Source organism: Erinaceus europaeus, chromosome 6 (assembly GCF_950295315.1).
Source record: "Erinaceus europaeus chromosome 6, mEriEur2.1, whole genome shotgun sequence".
Taxonomy (NCBI): Eukaryota; Metazoa; Chordata; class Mammalia; order Eulipotyphla; family Erinaceidae; genus Erinaceus; species Erinaceus europaeus.
Genome location: NC_080167.1, coordinates 7,409,234 through 7,431,262, shown reverse-complemented (window position 1 = coordinate 7,431,262; position 22,029 = coordinate 7,409,234). Strand labels below are relative to the sequence as shown.

The following is a 22,029-nucleotide window of genomic DNA, read 5'->3' as shown; positions in this document are numbered from 1 at the left end:
TGGGGATGGGGTAGGCGGGGGCTGGTATTTAAGGCACCAGAAGATACCTCCCTGTAGACCACTCCATCTTCAGCACAGTCCCAGGAGGAGCACACAGCCTGGGATTCCATCAGAAAGAAGAGGAAACCCAGCAAGGGACAGTTCAGGCAGGGTCCATCACCCTTCCCTGGAGCCAGCGACTCCTTGTCCTCCTGTGGTCTGTCTCACTTCCTCTGGGCTCAGGAAGGACCTCTTTCTTCATTCTACCTCTGCTACCATCATCATCAGCAGAGGTAGAATTTCCTGGATGCATTTATCAGGCATCCAGGAAATGTGCTAAGCCTTTCACAGTCTTCTGATGAGTCAGGTAATATTAAGAGCTTCGTTAACATTTCCCACACTCAGGTGGGGAAACTCAGGCTTGAGGATATTAAACAACCTCCGGCAGCAAAGCTGATATCCACACCATGTTTGTCTGGCTGTGGGCAGTACAGCGCTTTGCCTGTTGTTCTGCATGTAGCAGTGGTGGAGACAGACAAATGTCAGCTGGGTCAATATCTTTGATGGGATCTGCAAGAAATCAAGTATGAGGTTGAAAGTTGGGGACATACAGAAAGGGACCACTTTGGGAGGAGGGTGACTTTTCTTGGGTTACTCTCATCCCCAAACAGAGTTTCTTATGCACCTGTCTACACACACACACACACACACACACACACACACACACACATACACACACACACACACACCTCAGAATCTATAAGCAGAATCTGGACTATGAGCATCTTGAGGGACAGACCACTGTCGAGTCACCTTGAAATGACGCCACGCCTGATCAGAGGAAAAGGGAGGCTCAGAGGGCGAATGAAAGAATGAATAATGAATGAGCGAATAGAACAGATGAATAGCTGATGCATGAATGCATGGAGGGAGGCATAAATAATGAATGAATCACTGCACCTGAATGAATGAATGGAAGGTGTCAATACTTGTGAGTATTTATTTGCTAATAAACGTTTACTACGGTCACACTGGCTTCTGGAGTCCTGCAAGTTTCAGGTGCACTGAATTCATTAAGTCAAGATCTCTGACCACCACTCCAGAAAAGAGAACTTCCACAGAATGGGAGAAGATCTTTACACGCCACACATCAGACAAGAAGCTAATAACCAAAATATAAAAAAGAGTTCACCAAACTCAGCAACAAGAAAACAAATGACCCCATCCAAAAATGGGGAGGAGGACATGGACAGAATATTCACTATAGAAGAGATCCAAAAGGCCAAACAAACATATGAAAAAATGCTCCAAGTCTTTGGTTGTCAGAGAAATGCAAATAAAGACAACCATGAAATACCACTTCACTCCTATGAGAATGTCATACATCAGAAAAGGTAACAGCAGCAAATGCTGGAGAGGGTGTGGGGTGAAAGCAACCCTCCTGCACTGCTGGTGGGAATGTCAATTGGTCCAACCTCTGTGGAGAACAGTCTGGAGAACTCTCAGAAGGCTAGAAATGGATCTACCCTATGACCCTGCAATTCCCCTCCTGGGGATAGATCCTAAGGAACCCAACACACCCATCCAAAAAGATCTGTGTTTACCTATGTTCATAGCAGCACAATTTGTAATAGCCAAAACCTGGAAGCAACCCAAGTGTCCAACAACAAATGTTTGGTTGAGTAAGTTGATATATATACTGTTCAGCTCTTTAAAATGATGATTTCAACTTCTTCAACCCATCTTGAATGGAGTTTGAAAAAATTGTGTTAAGTTAGATAAGTCAGAAATAGAAAAATGAATATAAGATGATCTTACTCATAGGCAGAAGTTGAAAAACAAGATCAGAAGGGAAAACACTAAGCAGAACTTAGACTGGAGTTGGTGGACTGCACCAAAATCAAAGACTCTGAGTTGGGGGGGAAGGATTCAGGTCCTGGAACATAATGGCAGAAGAAGACCTAGTGGGGGTTGTATTGTTATGTGGAAATGTTATATGTGTACAGACTACTGTATTTTACTATTGACTGTAAACCATTAATCCCCAATAAAGAAAATTTTTAAAAAGCCAAGATCTCTGTGCTCTGCATGGTGATCCTCACTCAAAGTCTGGCTTCTTTCTTTCTCATGCTCTCTCCCTCTTTCTCTCTTTTTTAACCTAGAATACTGTGAACAGTAGTACTCTGGCTTTTGGTGTTGTAGGGATTGAACCTGGGGCCTCAAAACCTCAGGCTTGGGAGTCTGTTTGCTTAACCACTGTGCTACCTCCCCTGCCCTAAAGTCTAGTTTCTCTTCATCCCTGGATGTCTGTCCCCTTTACCTGATTTTTACCCATCTTTCCCCCCCGCCCGCCGCCTCCGTTAACTTCCAGTCTGTCCCTGCAGCTAAGAATGTATTTGTGAGCTTGTTCTGCAGGCTGAGACACTGTCTCATTGTCCTGCTGGTCTGATGGCATTAGGCTTACCCACCTGTGGTGTGACTCCTCACTTCAGCCAGCTGCTCCTACAGGTTACCCCTGGCCCTGAGGACCCAGACTCTGGGCTCTGTGGCCACCCCAGTGCTAGCAGCTCTCAGCTGCCTTTTCCCTGTGTGAGTGTCTTCTCTGAATTGCCATCTCGCCTCCCCCCCCCCACCTGCCAATTAGACACAAGCATCTAATTGGATTCTCAAAACCAACATGTCCCAGACCAAGCTCAATATGACCTTTCCAAAACCCCTTCTCTACCTGCGGCTTGGAAATTGGCAGCTTCATCCTTCCAGTTAGTTGCTCAGATAAAAGGAAAAAAAAAAAAAAAAAGAAGCCCTTGGAGTCACCTTGAACCCTCTTTCCCACTCCCTATCCAAACCCTGAGCACACTGTTGCCTCCATTCCCTGCCCAGAGTCTGATGTCTTCTGACAGTCCTCACCTCCCCCACCCCCCAGGCACCGCTCTCTCTGTGGGGGTTGCCTCAAGATTGCCCAGTGGCCCTCCAGACTCTGCACTCTGTCAGAGGGATCCTTTACAGCCTGGGTCAGGTTACATCTCTCACAGAAGCCTCCCATCACTTCCCTTCTCCTTCAGACAGCAAGCCAGGCCCTTGCAACACCCCTTTCAACTGCCAGTGACCTGGCCCCTCAAATCCTTTCTGATGACACCCTCTGCCTGCTCCCTCTTGCTCACTCAGTGATAGCTTCAATTCACCCGCATTGCCCCTGCATCAGGGCCTTTGCACTGGCTGTGCCTTTAAGCCTTAAGCCTTTCTCTCAGGCAAGTATGAGCCTCCCACTCTCATAACTCTCTCTCTCTCTCTCTCTCTCTCTTCCTTTCTCTCTCTCTCTCTCTTTCTTCCTTTCTCTCTCTCTCTCTCTCTCTCTCTCTCTCTCTCTCTCTTTCTTTCTTTTTATTGCCTCCAGTGGCTGGGGCTCAGCGCCGGCATTACAAATCTGCTGCTCCTGGCGACCATATTTACCATTGTGTTCTCTTTTTCCCATTTTCCCCCATCAGACAAGTAGAAATTGAGAGAGAAAAGGGAGATAGGGAAAGAGAAAGATAGACAGCTTCAGACCTGCTTCCCCACTTGTGAAGCTTTCCTGCTGCAGGTGGGGAGCTGGGGGCTCAAACCCTGATCTTTGTGTGGGTCCTTGCCCTATGTGTGCTTGGGCTGTGTGTGCCTAACCTGGTTTGTCACCGTTGAGGGAGAGGAGACACCTGTAGGGCACTGCCCAGAAAATGGGAGTGGTGATAGGTGTGGCTTGGAAAGGTGGAGGCAGAGCTAGGGTGTATAATGGGAGACCTGTGGGCTTCTCACTCTTTTCTGTTCAAATCATCATGTAAGTAATAACTAGGTTTCTCTCTCTCTCTTTCTCTCTCTCTCTTTGTCTTTCTCTCTCTCTCCCTCTCTCTCTCTCTTTCTCTCTCTCTCCCTCTCTCTTTCTTTCTCGTTCTAATATGTGAATGTTCTCAATTTTCCCAAATAAAATTTAAAATCTCTGAAAATTGGGGCCAGGCAATAGCACAGTGGATTAAGCACACATGGCGCGAAGGCAAGGACTGGCATTCCAGGAGCCCGGAACCAGATCCCGGTTCCAGCCCCTGGCTCCCTCCAACAAAGGAGTTGCTTCACAAGCAGTGTAGCAGGTCTGTAGGTATCTATCTTTCTCTCCCCCTCTTTGTCTTCCCTTCCACTCTCGATTTCTCTCTTTCCTATCAAACAACAGTAGTAACAACAACAGTAACAACAAGGGCAACAAAATAGCCACCAGGAGCAGTGGATTCATGGTGCAGGCACCGAACTACAGTGATAACCCTGGAGGCAAAAAAAAAAAAAAAAGCCTCCTGAAAATCATGCTCTCTCTTCAATTCTTTGTTGAGATAATGAATGACAAACTTCTCAAATGTTGGGAAAACAAATGTTGACCCCTTCCCCCACAAAAACACCACCCCACCACTTTCATTTATTTATTTGTTTATTTATTTTTATTATTGCCACAAAGATTATCACTAAGACTTGGTACACAAGGAATTCACTACTCCTGGTGGCCATTTTCTTCTCCCCTGCCCCTTATTTTATTTTGATAGGACAAAAAAAAAAATGCGAGGGGAAGGGAGAGAGAAAGCCTTGCACCACTGCTTTTCTGCTCATGAAGCTTCCCCCCTGCAACTGGGGACTAGGGGTTTGAACACAGGTCAATGTGCACTGCCATGTGTGCAGCCAGCTGGGTGCACCACAGCCCAACCCCCTTCATCACTTTCAAGTCTCACTCTGGTATCACCTTCTCCATGAAGCCATCTCTGATCATCTTATTTAAAATTACAACCCTGTGGGAGACATCCACAGCAACACAATAGTAGCAGATGATCTAAACACACTACTCAGAGCAAGAGACAGATCATTGGGGGGAAAAAATCAACAGGAGAAGGGGACTTAAATAAAGTCACAGGTGAGATGAACTTAACAGATATATTCAGAGCCTTTCATCCTCGCAGAAAAGAATATACATTCCTTTCAAGTGCGCTTGGAACGTTCTCAAGGATCCACCATGTGTTGGGGTACAAAGACACCCTGAATAAATTTGTGAATATTTAAATCATAAAAAGGATCTTTTCTGACCATATGCCTCTTAGGAAACTCTCCACTGCCACCTGCCTGCACTCCTCAGCCTGGACTAGATTCTCTCTCTCTCTCTCTCTCTCTCTCTCTCTCTCTCTCTCTCTCTCTCTCAGGATCCATGGCCCTCTGAGCATCTCTCTATCTGAGAATCTGCTACAGTATGTCGCGAGTCTCACCTGAGCATCTCTCCTTCTGGGCTGAGACCTCTATGAGGACAGAGACCAGTCTTGCTTCTCACTCAGTTGACACCTCCCATTCATGTCCACCAGGGTTGGTCTCTGGGGTCCTCAGCCTTCCCCCAAGTGCCTGAGTCTTCCCCAACCACCAAAGCAAAGCTCAGAGTCACAGCTTCTGCAGACAAGGACCAATGAGGCTTAATGAACTGGGTTCACCTTGAAAAGGAGGCAGTGCAAAGACTTCAAGCAAGGACATCCATAGCTCCCAGACAGAAGTATTAGGTAGATCCATCTTGCGGATGGTCTGGGTCAGCTTCATGGTGAGCCTTTGGGCTTTCTGTTTGACTCCTGAGCTCAGGATCTGGGCCTTTGTTCTCCATGGAAATGGGCAGATTGTGTGTGTGCAGAGCCCTGGATGCAAGTGTGGGAGAAAAGCCTTGGAGGGGAAGCAGGCTTCTAGGCTCTCCATCTGTGTGATGGGCTAAGCCCACTCCCCTGGATACCTCATCAAGGGCTGTGGGCGTAGGTTAGAAGGGGAATTCACTAGGTCAACAAGTGCTTGTCACAGAGAGCAATAAGGAGGCTTGAAGCCAAGGTGTCAGGGGTATCCTGAGCCTAATGGCCCAGTACCACTATCTGTTTGTCAATGGTAAGATCCAGGCCAAACCTTGAGACCCAGGCCCTTCTCCAAGTGTAGATGGCAAGGCCCCAACTGACGGGGAAATGGCCAGGGCTCAACATTGGGCACCTGTTACTGCCGGACCTCTGCCAAGTATGTTTCCCAGACCTCTCTCCTCTAGTCTCAGCTGATTCTTCTGAGCACGAAGTGTAGTCTGACTGTTGTCACATGTATACTCCAGCTCTCAGTGTCTGTCTCCTCCTGCATGAGGATGGATCTCAGGGGGTTTCTTTGGAAAGCTGGACAGGAGGATGCAGGACAAGTGTTTTATAAGGCATGTAGCCTATTAATCCATGCCACCTGTGGCTGTGGTCCAGTGCATGGGAAGGACACAGGACTAGGGGTGGGGGGCTTGGCATCAAAAGGCCACAGTTCTAGCCATGGTGCTGACATGACCATGTGACCTTGGAGCCTCAGTCTCCCCACTCTGCACAGAGCTGGGCTGGCATGGAGGCCCCTTTCTGCTCCCTCTCCAACTCTGTTTATCTCTCATTCCCCCCCAAAAAAAATGAAGTTTAACTCAGTCCAGTGCTTAGGGCCCTGGAGCTGTACCCAGCCTCAGGGACTGGGGGTGCATGAGCATTTTTCTGGGAATGAGGTGCTTTGATGGGGGGATCGGAGAAGCTGCCAGGGAGCCAGGCATCTTGGAGAGTTTTGCAGAAAGTTCAGGCCCCACACTTATCAGAGGCTGGAATCTGCTGGTTGCCATGGCTACCAAGAGCAGCATCTAAGCTCCAGGTTGCTGATTTGCAGGAAGGAACGGGAGGCCTGGAGGAATTCAGCACTGGGCCCCCTCCCTCAGTGAAATGGAATTGCAGCCCTTGACTTCCCTCTCTCAGCTGTCTCCTGGAGATCTTTCCTTCTTTTCAGTGTATTTTTATGATGCGGCATCATAAGGCTGGGTGGTGGGAAATGAGGCAAAGATGGAACACAGACCTTTCCCTGAAGCCCAGAGGGGACACACACCTGAGAAGGGAAAAGAAGGAAGGCAGATGGGACTTGGAGGAGAGGAGCTGTCCTGTGGGAGTTCTGAGTGTCCTGAAGTTTCATGGGGTGTCATACTGGTCCTTCTTTCTGGGCCTCTGCTTCCCTCTTTGTAAGGATATCTTACATGTGAGCTGTACTTTCCACCTGAGATTGATCATCAGAATTCCTTTGTCCATCCATCCATCCATCCATCCACCCATCCATCCATCCATCTATCCATCCATGTACCTATCACCCATCTGTTGATCCATCATTCATGTATCCTTCCACTCATGCATCTGTAGATCCATCCATCCATCTGCCCATCCACCCATCCCTTGTGCTGAACAAAAAAGTCATACTCCCAGAGGGTCAGGCAGGCTTTCAGTGGTGGTGGTGGGGGAGGAACTAATCTTCACTTTCTCTTACTTTCTCTCTAAAAGGGAAAAATAAAATAAAATAAACATCAGCAAGGACCTACACAAGCATCCTGGTTTGAGCTCCTGGCTCTCCACCTGCAGGGGTGTCACTTTACAAGTGGTGAAGCAGGTCTGCAGGTGTCTTCTTTCTCTCTCCCTCTCTATCTTCCCCTCCCCTCTCAATGTCTCTCTGTCCTATTCAATAAAAATGGAGGGAGACAAAAAGAAAAAGAAAAAAAAATGCCACAAGGAACAGTAGATTCATAGCGCAGGCACCAAGCTCCAATGATAACCTAGGAGGGGAAAAAAAATCAGCCCCAAAAAGCCACTCATCAATGATGTCACACATGCATGAGACCCTGGACCCACCCTCTGTGCCATAAGACAGATCAACAAAATCATCCCTTTGCCTCTACTGCTGCCACATGAACCTAAACTCAAACCATTTCAGTGGTCTCTGCCCTTCCCTCCTTTCCACTCAGCATCTTTAGCCAAGGGGCTGCTACTTCTAGAGTGTAAGCCACGTCATTTCCCTCCTCTGTCCAGATGTCTCCTGCACAGACCAGAAAGGTCTTCCCATAACCCACAAAGTCCAGATCTGTGATCTCCGCTCTCATCACTTTAGTCCTTATTTTTCTCTGTCCTTGTATCTGCTTGTATCTGCCAAGTTTTTCCTTCTGCCTGGACCACAGATACCTGTAGAGAAGTTATATCATGCTGGGCAACATGTGCCCCTGAATTTGTGTGACTTAAAAGAGCAGTCAACATCCCCAGTTGCTATGAACTGGAATTCAGTTGGACTACTCCAGCTCACCATCTCTTGTGAGATTGCAGTCAGATGTGGAACAGGGCTGCAATCTCATATCTGAAGGCGTCACTGGGGCAGGACCATCCATGTCCAAGGTGGCTCATTTGCCTGGCTGGTTGGTGCCAGCTTTTCTCAGAAAGTCTCAGTTCTGCTCCATAAGGACCTTTCCACGGGGCTGCTTGAGTATCTTCACAACATGGTGGCCAACTTGAGTGCTCTACCCAAGAAAGCAAGGCAGAGCTGCTTCTGCAACCTTGTCTAAAATGGTCACACATCTGCCTACTGAAAAAAAAAAAACAAAAGAACAGAACCACTTAGCCCATTCAAACGGAAGGAAGTTCAACTTCATCTTTCTTCCTTTCATTCTTCCTTCCTTTCTTTCTTTCTTTTTTCTTTTTTTTGCCTCCAGAGTTATCGATGGGGCTCAGTGCCTGCACTATGAATCCACTGCTCCTGGAGGCCATTCCCCCCCACCCCATTTAGTTGCCCTTGTTGTTGTCATTGATGTTGTTGGATAGGACAGAGAGAAATCGAGAGAAGAGGGGAGACAGAGAGGGGGAGAGAAAGACAGACACCTGCAGACCTGCCTCACCACCTGTGAAGCGATTCCCTTGCAGGTGGGGAGCCGGAGGCTCGAACAGGGATCCTTAAACCATGTGCCCTTAAACCATGTGCCCTTAACCTGCGGCACTACCGCCCGACCCCCCCCAACTTCATCTTTCAATGGCAGAAGTGTCATTTTTTTAATATTTAATTTAATTTATTTTAACGAGAGAGACAGAGACCAGAGCACTGCTCAGCTCTGGCTTATGGTGGTGCTGGAGATAGAACCTGAGACCTCAGAGCCTCGTGAGGAGCTTTTGAGTGTTTTGTATAACTATTATGCTATCATCCAGCCTCAAAATATTTCTCTTTTTAAAGCTACAACAATACTTTGATATATTGTCTTCTTAAATATTTATTTACCTATTCCATTGCTTTTTTTTAACCAGAGCACTGCTTAACCCTGATTTATGGTAGTGCTGGGGATTGAAACTGGGACCTTTATGCCTCAGGAAAGAAAGTCTTTTTGCATAACCACTATGTTATCTCCCCAGCCCTATGTCAAAGAATTTTTAAACCAATCACAAGGTTAGCCCTTCAACTCTCCACTCCACTATGATTCCTTCAAAAAGATCCTCATGATTACTCTATATAATATAATGACCACAGCCCCTCCCTTCCATCTCCTGCCCCCCATACCAGTCTATTATTTCCTTCCCTTATTATATGACTATTTGCTTATATACATATTGCCTGCTTCCACACCTAGAGTGTTATCTCTGTGATCACAGGGGACATCTCTATCTTGATCACTGTGTCCCCACACCAGCAACTGGCCTGGACATATCTCAGTCAGTCGGGCAAACAGAGCTAATTCATGTAGGTCAGCCAAAACCAGATTAAGAATGGGAAGAGGCAGGTCTTCCTGGAAGCTGGGAAGAAGCTGCAGGCTTTGAGTTGTCTTAGAAGATCCAGGATTGTTAAGCGCAAGTGGTGCAAAGCACAAGGACTGGCTTGAGGGTCTCTGTTTGAGCCCCCCGGCTCCCCACCTGCAGGGGAGTCGCTTCACAGGCAGTGAGGCAGGTCTACAGGTGTCTGTCTTTCTCTCCTCCTCTCTGTCTTCCCCTCCTCCCTCCATTTCTCTCTGTCCTATCCAACAACAACAACAGCAGCAATGGAAACAATAATAATAACTACAACAACGATAAACCAGGGCAACAAAAGGGGGGGGGAAATAGCCTCCAGGAGCAGTGGGTTCGTGGTGCAGGCATCAAGCCCCAGCAATAACCCTGGAGGCAAAAAAAAAAAATCCAGATTTTCTAACAAGGATAGATTGGGGGGGGGTGGTAATGAAAGGCATAGAAACAGAACCTCCCTGATAAGAGAAGAGGTGTGAGGAGTGGTGAACAGGTTGGAGTTCAAAGAAAAAAGGAAGTTCCAGGAGCATGGAATTAGCCCTGTGGAGGGCTGGGCAGCCTTGTCTAGAATCTCTGTTACTGCAGGACCACAGCCTCCCTCAGCTCTGCTTCCAAAGATGTGTGATAAGTGGCTGGCAAAGATGGGTGTGTTATGTTGTCTTCCTTCTCTATTGACTGGGGCTCCGTCTGCTCTCCCAGCAGACCCAGAAAGCAGGGGACTTAGCTGCCTTCATCCAGAGTCATCAAACCAATCTTGATGCAGAGGCCACAGGGGCCCAGGGATGAGAAATACCAGTGCCTTTGATCTCACCTCACCTGAGACCTGCGGACTGCGCTGGGGAGTGGCGAGGGCTCCTTATGGGGTGGTGCCAAGCCCACCGGTGGCTCTCAAACCCCTGACTTGCACAGGGAAGGGCCTGGGAGACTAGAGTGACAGTCTCTACAAAGGCTGAGATGCCGGGCAGCCTCCTTGGACCTGGGACTCAGAAGGAGGTGGGACTCATGTAAAGTCTGATGAGTTTCACGTTTCAGGTGATGTTGCCTCCAGTCACCCCCTCCACAATGACAAGAGGGAGAGGGAACTGCCCCACACATCTTATAACCTTGAACCAGAAGTGGCATGTCCTTTCCCTTCAGCAGTCCCTAGTCCAAGAGAGTCTCACAGCTCCACAGAGAAGCTGGGAGACAACGGGATGCCAGTGACCTCTGAGGGATATGGTGAGTTGGTGCTCCGTTCTAACATTTTCTCCCTGGATTTCTTCCCCCTGCAGGACAGAACCTCAGAGCAGCCTCATGGCTCCAGCTCAGGATGGAGCCTTGGAAAAACTGAGTCAGCCTCTGGCCAGCGAGGCCTCGAGCACCCACAGCTGGGAGAGAGACAAGGCCTGCCGGGAACTCAGTCCCACCAGAGCACGGAGGTGAGACACCGCCCCATGCCTCCCCTCCACCCTGCGGGCAGGTGTCAGGTGGGAGAAACCCAAGTGAAGCTTGTCTGATTGACCACTTTGGCCCTCTCCTTAAAATATATAGTTAAATACTTTTGTACTTAACTTGTAAGTTGGTTGGTTTTGTGAAGGTGAGACCAGAGCACTGCTCAGTTTGACCCCTGGTGGTGCCAGGAATTGAACCTGGGGCTTGTTCCCTCTCCCTTCTGCAGCCTCCTCTTTCAGGTGCTCCAATCCAATCAAAATTCAGTGATGCCCTTTCAGGAGAGGACTAGAAAGCAAAGGTTTAAAGTCTGTGTGTCAGAGGGCTCTGTCGTAACAGCCATCGGTAGTCTATAAACAAATGACCACAACTGTGTGTCAATAAAACTTTATTTGTAATAGTAGTAAGTGGACCAGATTTGGCTGTTTTGTTTTTGATTTTGCTTCCACTTTATAACCTGCCTTTATTTTTTCATCCTTATTGGTTAGAGAAAGAGAATTTAAGAAGGGAAGGGGAGATAAAGAGAGGGAAAGAGACAGAGAGACACCTGCAGCCCTGCTTCACCACTCAAGAAGCTTTACCCCTGCAGGTGAGGATCAGGGACTTGAACCCAGATCCCTGTGCACTGTAACATGTGCACTTAAGCAGGTGTGCCATAGCCCGGTCCCCTAACCTGCCTGTAATGACAGGGACAGTTCCACTTCATTGTCATGGTTCTATAGGTCACCCACTGAATCTCAAAGCATGACTTTAATCACAGCTTGTCTCGAGTTCCATTTTTGTGGGTACATGTTAATTCATCCAAGTATTTCCTTCCTGAACACCGGCCATGTGCCAAGCATGAGGCTGACATCTGAGACTTGGAAAAATAAAAAATAAAAAAAACAGTAGCCAGCAGAAGGCAGAGAGAAGCTCTGAACTCTGGTCTTTACACTATATAGTATATATACTACTCAGGCTCAGGGGTGGGAGGGGTGTCCTTTTTTCTTTTTTTTTTTTTATTTATTTATTGGATAGAGACAGAGAGAAATCAAGAGAGAAGGGGGAGGAAAAGGGAGAGTGAAAGAGAGACACTCCCAGCACTACTTCACAGCTTATGAAGCCTCCCCTCTGCAGGTGAGGACTGGGGGATTGAACCAAGGTCCTTGTACACTATAATGTGTGTTCTTAACTAGGTACACCATCCCCTGGCCCACATCTACTTTCTTTCTTTCCTTCTTTCTTTCTTTTTTTTCTTTCTTTCTTCCTTCCTTCCTTCCTGCCTGCCTGCCTTTCTTTCTTCCTTTCTTTCTTGTTTTAATTTAGTGCCATACATAAAGACAGCTTGGCCCATCCTTGGCCCCTGGAGGAGTGATTCTGTTTGCCACAAAGCCTTTAGAATAGGCAGTTTTAGAAGTGGGTTGAAAGCACTATTCCTGCTCTTCCAGTGAATCCAGTGTTCTCTCGCCGCCTGGGTGTTGGATGAGACATTCCACTCCCAACAGCAGCAGGTGGAAGAGGAATCTCATACCCTTGTCAACAGAACTCTCTAGACATAGCCCCTGCCTCCTGGGTGGAGTCAGAGGGTGCCAACTCATTTTATAAGTGGAGAAATTGAGATAGTTGGTGGCAGGACTGGGATTATTCTAAGGGCCTTTGATTTCATCTCAGTTCTCTTCTTGTACCCTGGAATTTTTGGCTTACTGAAGTAGAGGTTCAAAGTCACATGCGGCGGGGGGGGGGGATGTGCACCTGGTTAAGTGCACACATTACAGTGCACAAGGACCTGGGTTTAAGCTCCCAGTCGCCACTTGCAGGGGGGACGTTTCACAAATGGTGAAGCAGGTCTGCCGGCCCCTCTCTCTCTTCTCTCTTTATCTATCTATCTATCTATCTATCTATCTATCTATCAATCTTCATCTCCCTTCTAAATTTCTCTCTGTCGTATCAAATAAAGTCAAATAAAATAAAATAAATCACCAAAAAAATAAAAAAGGCACATTGGGCACCCATTGGAGAATGAGAAGGCAGCTCTGATCTCTGCATCCAGTGAATGCCAGCACTCTCAGAATAGTTTCCAAACTTGGAACCATTTCTGAGACTTCCTAGACATCTGAAGCTAATGAACAGGCATCTCTGGTTAAGATCCTGAACTCGGAAGAAGTCATCGGGGAAGTCAGAGCAGCTTTCAGGCATGAAGCCTAGACTCCACCAGACTGCTCTTGAGGCTAAGGCTGTTGTGAAGCTGTGATTTCAGTGCAGGAAAAACTGTTAAGTCCTGTCATCTTGGAGGTGGGCATGGTCAACATTAGGTCCAGAGGATTATCTCTAGGAAACAGGAAAAGTGCTTCCTTAAGAAAATGAGGGATGGAAAGAGAGATGGGGAGAAACGGAAGGAAGGAAATTTCCTTACCTGAAAAGCTTTTTTCTCTCAGTCAGTGAGGGGCTAGTGAGTTGTCGTGCTGTAGAGAGTGGTGGTGTTTATTTGTTTTGGATAGAGACAGAGAAATGTTGAAAAGGGAGAGAGAGGGAAGGCCACCTACAGCACTACTTCACCACTTGTGAAGATTCCCACAGGCAGCTGGGTTCCAGGGGGCTTGAACTCGGGCTTTTTTGCACTGTTATATGTGCACTCAACCAGGTCTGCCACCACCTGGCCCCTGTGCTGTAGAGGTTTTCATTCAGGGGGCCTGGCAGTGGTGCACTCTGTTAAGCTCACATAGTACTAAGTGCAAAGACCAGCTCAAGGATTCGGGTTTGAGCCCCAATGCTTTCTTGCAGGAGAGATACTTCCCCAACAATGAAGCAGGTCATCAGGTGTCTGACTTTCTCTTTCTCTCTCTATCTCCCCCTCCTCTCTCAGTTTTGTTCTGTCCTACCCAATAAAATGGGGGAGAAATGGCCACTGGGAGCAGTGCATTCATAGTGCCAGCACTGAACCCCAGGGATAATCCTGGAGGGATAGAGAAAGAGGAAGAGAGAGAGAGGGAGAGAGAGAGAGAGAGAGAGAGAGGTTTCCATTCAAACCTGAACACTACCATTTGCTGAGTGACTCTGTCAAGTCCATCTGCCATCCTGGGGTCTCGATTTTTCCAACCGTAAAATGAAACTATTGGAGAGCTACTTCTCAAGGTCAAACCAGATGAGGGTGAAATCAGATGAGGTCTGTACAGATCCTGACAGCAGAGCTAGAATATGGCAGGCACTGAAAACATTACCTGGAGTCTGGAGGAGCCAGAAGAGAAGGTTCCAGGCATGGAAAAATGATAGAGAAAGAAAATAATTAAAAGATACAATGTTGGGAATCAGTTGTGAGTGTCTGTATTTCTCCCTCCCTGTGACCCACCAGCTTACTTGATAAAAGCCAAGGTGAGAAGGGGTCGGTGGTAGTGCAGTGGGTAAGCACACATAGCACGAAGCACAAGGACCGGTATAAAGATCCCGGTTCAAGCCCCCGTCCCCACCTGTAGTACAGTCGCTTCACAGGCGGTGAAGCAGGTCTGCAGGTGTCTATCTTTATCTCCCCTCTCTATCTTCCCCTCCTCTCTCCATTTCTCTCTGTCCTATCTAACAACAATAACAACAGACAATAAAAGTAATCAAGACAACATTACAGGAACAAGGGCAACAAAAGGGGAAAAAATGGCCTCCAGGAGCAGAGGATTCATGGTGCAGGCACAAGCCCCAGCAATAACCCTGGAGGCAAAAAAAAAAAAAAAAAAGCCACGGTGATGCAGGCAGGAATCCTGAATGCACACTCATTATCACAACAGAAGCTCCGTTTGCTATAAACTTGCTCTGTGCCAGCCCAGGATGCATGATGCGTATATGTGCAGACCCTTGTTCTTGCCACAAACTTAAGACCCAGATACTGTGTTTCGGTTCTACCTTAGAGGTGAGGGAAGTGATACTCAGAGAGGCTGGGAGCTAGGCAGTAACAGTACTAGAACAGGGATTTCAATCCTTTCCTGCTGTCTCCTTTCCTCTGTGTCTTTGCTGGTTCTGAACCACTGTCTCCATCATCACTGCACAGAAATGAATGAGCTGGAGGAGCTGCAGTTCTGCACATGGAGCTTAAGGACAGAGAAACAGATCACCCCACTGTAGTCTTCCACTGTAGTCCAGTGCAGGAGTCTTCTTGGTGTCTGCACCATTTTGAGTCTGGACACTGTGGTTCTCAAACCTTATTCTCCTGAATGACAATAGCTTCTGAAATAACTGACATCCTTCCTTGTTTCCTGAGAGATACTCTTCAAAGGTTTTCTTTCTTTTCTTTCTTTCTTATCCCTCTCTTCCTTAAGTGTTTCTCCCTTAAAATTTTCTCTCAAATTCTTGGCAGCTCTTACAGGGGAAAGTGTTTACATGAATCACAATGATTTTGCAAGAGGCTCAATTACTTCACCCATTCATCCCTCAGACTGGCCACTGGGCAAATATTCATTAGGCTCTTTCACTCTGAATCTCAAGCACTCAGAGAGGGTGTTTGGAAGTGGCCCACCTCATTAAGGCAAGCAGAGTGCTTGCTTCCCTCAGCGCTGTGCTTTGTGCCTTAGTTCATGCCACTGCCGTGAAGCCGCTAGACCCTTCATTCCCTTAGTATATATTTTTAACCCGATAAAAGTGACTCTCGAAAATGTTCTGGCTGCATCTCTGTGACTCTTGTTGACGGGAGTGGCAGGGACATGATCAAGTCTTGAGCATGTTTCTTCTCATCAAACTGATGCCTGTTCTGAGAATGGAATGAAAGATGGTGGTGTGTTATGATGCTCTAGAAAGAGCTGAGAAACTTCTGCCGGGTCAGCCACACAGACCAGTCTGAGAAGGCACCTGTGTGAGGAAAGCCTCTCGATGTAGAAGCCAGATGTCCCTTGACTCAGAAGCCAACTCAAATACATCCTCTCTTGCGAGGTCTCGGATAAACAAATCCTAGTTTCCCAGCCTCCAGTCCCTAACCCAGAAAGCTGGACAGTCAGAATCACGCCACCTGCAAGGTGTTTTTGCAAGTACCGAGGGAGATTTTTAAAACTTGGCAAATACGAATCAAATCAGTGGCGTCTGTGTTAATACTAATCACGGCAACAATGTTCATATTCATATGCTCTTTTCCCAGTGAGTCGCCATGTTTCAGTTCCTAAGAAGTTTTACATCTCAATCCACCTCCTTTTGTCATGGAATAGTGTGTGTGTGTGTGTGTGTGTGTGTGTGTGTGTGTGTGTGTGTGTGTGTGTGTGTGTGTGTGTGTGGTTTTCTTTCTCCTATATTCTTTCTCCTTTCTTTCTCTCTCTCCCTTCCTTCCTTTGTTCCTTTCTTGCTTTCTCTCTTCTTTTCCTTATTCCTTTATTTCCTCCCTCCTTTCCTTTATCTCTTTCTTTCTTTCCTTCTTTCTTTCCTTCTCTCTCTCTCTCTCTCTTTCTTTCTTTCTTTCTTTCTTTTCTTCTTCTCTCTACCCCTGGAGCCTGGCCCAATTATAAAAAGAGATGATTGGGCTTCACTTAACTATAGCCGGAGCATTTGCATTTAATTGGACGGAAAATAATTATTCCTGAAGAGTGGAGGTTTTTGAGGCTCTGCGAGCTGGTATAAGATACGGATCTCATTACGTCAGACCTCGGCAAATATACCTTTAATAATCAGCTGCTCCTAAACACACCTCCCGCTTCCTGTTGAAATGCCAGCAGGAACTACTGATGCTGATGGTGTTTGGGGGGAGGGAGGGGGCTGAACTGCCAATTAATTATTTAAAAAGTGATTTACTTACCAAAGTGAACCATTTGCAAATTCAATAATAAATCTATTAAGGAGCAGTTAACCTCTATAACTCTGTTTTAAATGATCAACTGGTGTTGGGGCGACGTACAGTGTCTGTCTCATTAGGCCTGTATTAGCTCCTTATTTGAGGCACTTAATCTGAAGTGTGACCGAATCAGCCATGAGGTGGTAATTAGCTCTTTGCCTTGGGTCCTTCCTCCTCCCAGGAACTGGGTCATTCTCGGGCTGGGAACCCCAAATCTTCTAATGCTGGGCTCTGGCTTCCCACAGTGCCTCTCGTGACAGAGACCCGACCCCACCACCTTCCTCCAGGGGGAAGAAAAAAAAGAAGAAATCCACCCGGAAGAAAAGAAGGCGGTGAGAAACCCTGGGGTTGAGGGGGGTGGGCTGGGAATCTTGAAGATAAGGAAGGGCCAGGGGCCAGGCAGTGGCACACCTGGTTGAACACACACATTACAGTGTGCAAGGGCCCAGGTTCAAGCTCCTGGTCCCCCTCCCCTGCAGGGGGAAAGCTTCATGCTCATGAGTGGTGAAGCAGGGCTGCAGGTGTCTCTCTGTCTCTCTCCCTCTCTATCTACCCTTATCCTCCCAATTTCTCTGTCTCTATCCAAAAATTAAATAAAACTAATTTTAAAATAATAAAAAGTAAGAAAGGGACAAAAGAAAAGTGGCCTGGAGTCCAAATCCTTCTCGCTTTCCTAAAGAGGCTGTGTGATCTTGGGCAAGTCCCTTTGCCTCTCTGTGCTGATTCCACTGCGACCCAGTGGTGCTAATAGCTATTTCTGATGGGGACCTGGGGTGGTGGTGTGAGGCTTAGATAAAAAAGACAGATGTGGGGCGGAAGGTAGATAGCATAATGGTTATGTAAAGAGACTCTTGTGCCTGAAGCTCCAAAGTCCCAGATTCAATCCCCCGCACCACCATAAGCCAGAGCTGAGCAGTGCTCTGGTAAAAAGGAAATAAGGAGGAGGAGGAGGAAGAGGAGGAGGAGGAGGAGGAGGAGAGGAGAAGGAGGAGAAGGAGGAGAAAAAGGAGGAGGAGGAGGAGGAGGAGGAGGAGAAGGAGAAGGAGAAGGAGAAGAAGAAGAAGAAGAAGAGGAGGAGGAGGAGGAGGAGGAGGAGGAGGAGGAGGAGGAGGAAGAAGAAGAAGAAGAAGAAGAAGAAGAAGAAGAAGAAGAAGAAGAAGAAGAAGAAGAAGAAGAAGAAGAAGAGACAAAGAAAAGATAGATATGGAATCAGCTGTCACAGTAGACAGCTGGAAGCATGGGAAGCATGGCTATAGGGCATTGTTGAGAACATTCGGGGTGTGGAGAGCACTGCTAAGCTTTGGAATCTCCCCTTCTTACCCGTAGCCGTGATCTACCAGACAAGCATTTTTATTATCACTGTTTTCTTCTCTTCCTGGGGAGACTGAGAGAGGGGAGGTGTGTATGTGCAAAGAGCCACGTGCATTCAAAGCACCACCGCTGAGCTGTGTCCTCGGTCCAGACCTCCTGTTCTTTCATTTCTTTGAGGGAGAGAGAAAACAGAGAGAAGGGAAAGACATCATGGCACTGCTTCAACATTCATGGAGCTCCCACCCACCCTCACTCCATGCCATCCATGGTCTTGCCACATGGTACTAGGACTTGAACCCAGGACCTCACACACAGCAAAGTGTATGCTCTACACAGTGGCGTGTGTCCTGACACCTTTGTTTCCTATTTTCTTTTCTTTTTAAAAAATTTTTTATATTTATTTATTTTCCCTTTAGTTGCCATTGTTGTTTAACATTGTTGTGGTTATTATTGTTGTTGTTATTGATGTTGCTGTTGTTGGATAGGACAGAGAGAAATGGAAAGAGGAGGGGAAGACAGAGAGGGGGAGAGAAAGACAGACACCTGCGTCACTGCCTGTGAAGCGACTCCCCTGCAGGTGGGGAGCCAGATCCTTAAGCCAGTCCTTGCACTTTGCGCCACGCGCGCTTAACCCATTGCACCACCGCCTGACTCTCCTTTCCTATTTTCTTAATGCCTTCTGGGCTTGTTGAGAGATAGTTGACATACAACTTTATTGCTTTAAGGTCTGCAACACAATGAGTTGATATTTGCATTTATTTGCAAAAGGATCCCTACAAGAAACCTGGCTGACAACCATCACTTCACAGTTACAGCCCTTGTTACCTTGTGGTGAGAACTCTTAAGATCTGTTCCCTGAGCAGTAGCTACACAGTATCTATAACTTGAATTGCCATAACTCCTCAGGACTTAGTTCTAACTGTTATCCCCATTCTAAAGGCTGGAAAAGACAGTCTCGGTGATCAGGGGACAGAGCTCCAGTTCCTCAGCTGGTCACACAGCACCTACCAGGCACAATAAGTGGCAAAAATACTGGACTTCCCCCCCCCCCAAAATTATTGACTTGCTGGTGTCCTGTGAATTTCTGCTATCTGTAAGCCCTTTTAATGTCTTTCATTTTGCATTTTGAACTATTTCCAGATTTTGTTCTAGATTTTCACTCTCTAGACTAAAAGCATGCCCCAGAGGGGGTTCAGTTAAAGATCCAGAGGCCCAAGTTCCAAAACTCCAAACTTCAGAGGCAGTATTTGACAGAGCCTGCAGGGGTCAGCAGAGAGCTCCAGGCTGCAGGGGATCTCATCTTGTAAACATTCCTCTAGCATATTTGAAAGAGGACAGGACAGATCCAAGGAGGACCCAGAGGGGAATGTGAATAAAGACTCAAGGGGGTGTGGTGGGGGGTGGTGCACCGAGTTAAGGGGACATATCACCATGCCCAAGGAACTGGGTTTGAGTGGTGAAGCAGGTCTGCAGGTATCTATCTTTCTCTATCTCCCCTCCCCTATCATTTTTCTCTCTGTTCTATCAAATAAAATAGTAAAGAAGAAACAATGTCTGCAGGAAGTGGTGGATTCATAGCAATTAAAAAAAAGTTAAGAGGGGCCGGGTGATGGCGCACCTGGTTGAGTGCACATGTTACAGTACACAAGGTTCAATCCCCCAGTCCCCACCTGCAAGGCGAAAGCTTCACAAGTGGCAAAGCAGTGATGCAGGTGTCTATCTCTCTCCCTCTCCCTCTCTTTCCCCCCCCTTCCTCTCAATTTCTGGCTGTCTCTATTCAATAAATAAAATTTTTAAAAGATAATAAAAATTAAAAAATAAATTTTTAAAAAGGAAGTTGTGATATACTTTTTTAAAAAAAGTTAAGATGAGCAACTACCTGGCCCATGTATACCAGTGTTTTGTTTTATTTGTTACTCTTTTTTATTATTTAATTATGAGAGACAAGTCCGTTGGATAAGAGGACTACAATTCCCACCACCAGAGTTCTCCATTGGAAGCTTCCCTATTCTTTATCTCTCTGGGAGTATGGAACCAGGATCATTATGGGGTGCAGGAGGTGGGAGTCCTGGCTTCTGTAATTGCTTCTTCATTGGACATGGGTGTTGACAGGTCGATCCATACCCCCAGCCTGTTTCTGTCTTTCCCTAGTGGGACAAAGCTCTGGGGAAGTGGGGTTCCAGGACACATTGGTGAACTCGTCTGCCCAGGGAAGTCAGGTTGGCATTGTGTATCATCTGCAGCTTGGTGGCTGAAAAAGCATTAAGATCTAAAGCAGAACAAATTGTTTACTAATCAGGAAACAAAAGGTAAGAACAGAGCAGATGAGGTTTGGGTTGGCCAGGTAGTTGCTCACCAGACAGAGTGTAGACTTCACCATGCGCAAAGATCCAGGCTCAAGCCCCTGTCCACAACCACAGGGAGATGCTTCATGAGCAGTGAAGCCCTCTGCTGGTATTTCTCCTGCTCACTGTCTCTCTCTCTCTCTCCTCCGTTTCTGTCACTAAGTCCCAACAATAATCCTGGTGGGGAAAAAAATAAACTGGTATATGTCACAACATGAATAAACCTTGAAAACCTTATATCATTTGAGATCTTGTTTATATGCCTAGAGTAGAAAAATTCATAGAGACTTGATTAGGGGGCCGGATGGTGGCACACCTGACTGAGTGCACAAGGACCTGAGTTCAAGCCCCTGGTCCCCACCTGCAGGGGGAAAGCTTTTCAAGTGGTGAAATAGTGCTGCAGGTGTCTCTCTTTCTCATTTTTATAGGAATTTATTTATTTATTCATGAGATTTATTTATTCATGAGGAGACAGAGAAAGAACCAGATATCACTCTGTTACATGTGCTGCCAGGGACTGAACTCGGGACTTCGTGGTTGAGAATTCAGTGTTTTATCCACTACACCATCTCCCAGACCACTCTATATTTCTCATTATCACCCCTTCCTCTCAATTTTTGTCTGTATCTATTTAATAAATAAGTAAAGATAATAAAAAAAATTTTAAAGAGACTGTTGCTTAGGGATGGATGGGGACTGGAGAGCTCAAGAGGTAATAAGTGGGATTTTTATTGGAGTAATAAAAATGTTCTGAAAAATTAAGATAAAATAAAATAAAAATAAATAAACAAGGTCCAGTCATAGTAGGGTGATAACTAAAGCTGGTGCAAGTGCTTTGAGGCCCATGCTTTGAGAGTAAGTCAAATAAATTTTTAAAGTTATCTATTTAGTGGATAAAAACTAAGAGAAATCAAGAAGGAAAGGGGAGATAGAAAGAGAGACACCTGCAGACCTACTTCACAGCTTGTGAAGCTTCCCCCGACCCCTGCAATTGGGGGCCGGGGACTTGAGCCTGGGTCCTCTTGTTTGGTAACATATACACTTTGCTGGGTGCAGCACCACCTGGCCCGAGAGCCTTATAATTTAAAGAAAGAACTCACACGTGGGAATTCACTAACATGCCTACCCATCCACCCATCCATCCATCCGTCCTCCTGTCCATCCATCCATTTGGAGCCAGATGCTATGATCCCTTAAGAAACTGATTATACTCCACCCTGTTTTAATTTCTCCTGCAGATACATTTTGTTTGGCCTGCAGAATATTTGTTTTGTCTTTTTTTAAAAGTTTTTTTAATATTTATCTATTTCCTTTTTGTTACCCTTGTTTTATTGTTGTAGTTATTATTGTTATTACCGATGTCACCATTGTTGGATAGGACAGAGATAATGGAGAGAGGAGGGGAAGACAGACAGGGGGAGAGAAAGACACCTGCAGACCTGCTTTACTGTCTGTGAAGCGACGCCCCTGCAGGTGGGAAGCCAGGGGCTCCAACCGGGATCCTTACGCTGGTCCTTGCACGTTGCACCACCTGCGCTTAACCCGCTGTGCTACCGTCCACCTGTTTTGTCTTTTTTTTAATGGGTAGCCAACA

At 46.6% G+C, this 22,029-nt stretch overlaps 1 protein-coding gene across 2 annotated transcripts in view; it reads left to right on the top strand.

The window, feature by feature from the left end:
- SRRM4 (serine/arginine repetitive matrix 4) overlaps positions 1-22,029 on the top strand; it is a 168,173-nt gene that overhangs the window by 106,985 nt on the left and 39,159 nt on the right. For both annotated transcript variants that reach the window (XM_060193008.1, XM_007529319.3), the window contains exons 2-3: positions 10,850-10,996; positions 17,025-17,111. In XM_060193008.1, coding sequence (XP_060048991.1) covers positions 10,850-10,996; positions 17,025-17,111 — 234 coding nt within the window. The remainder of the gene's footprint in view (positions 1-10,849; positions 10,997-17,024; positions 17,112-22,029) is intronic.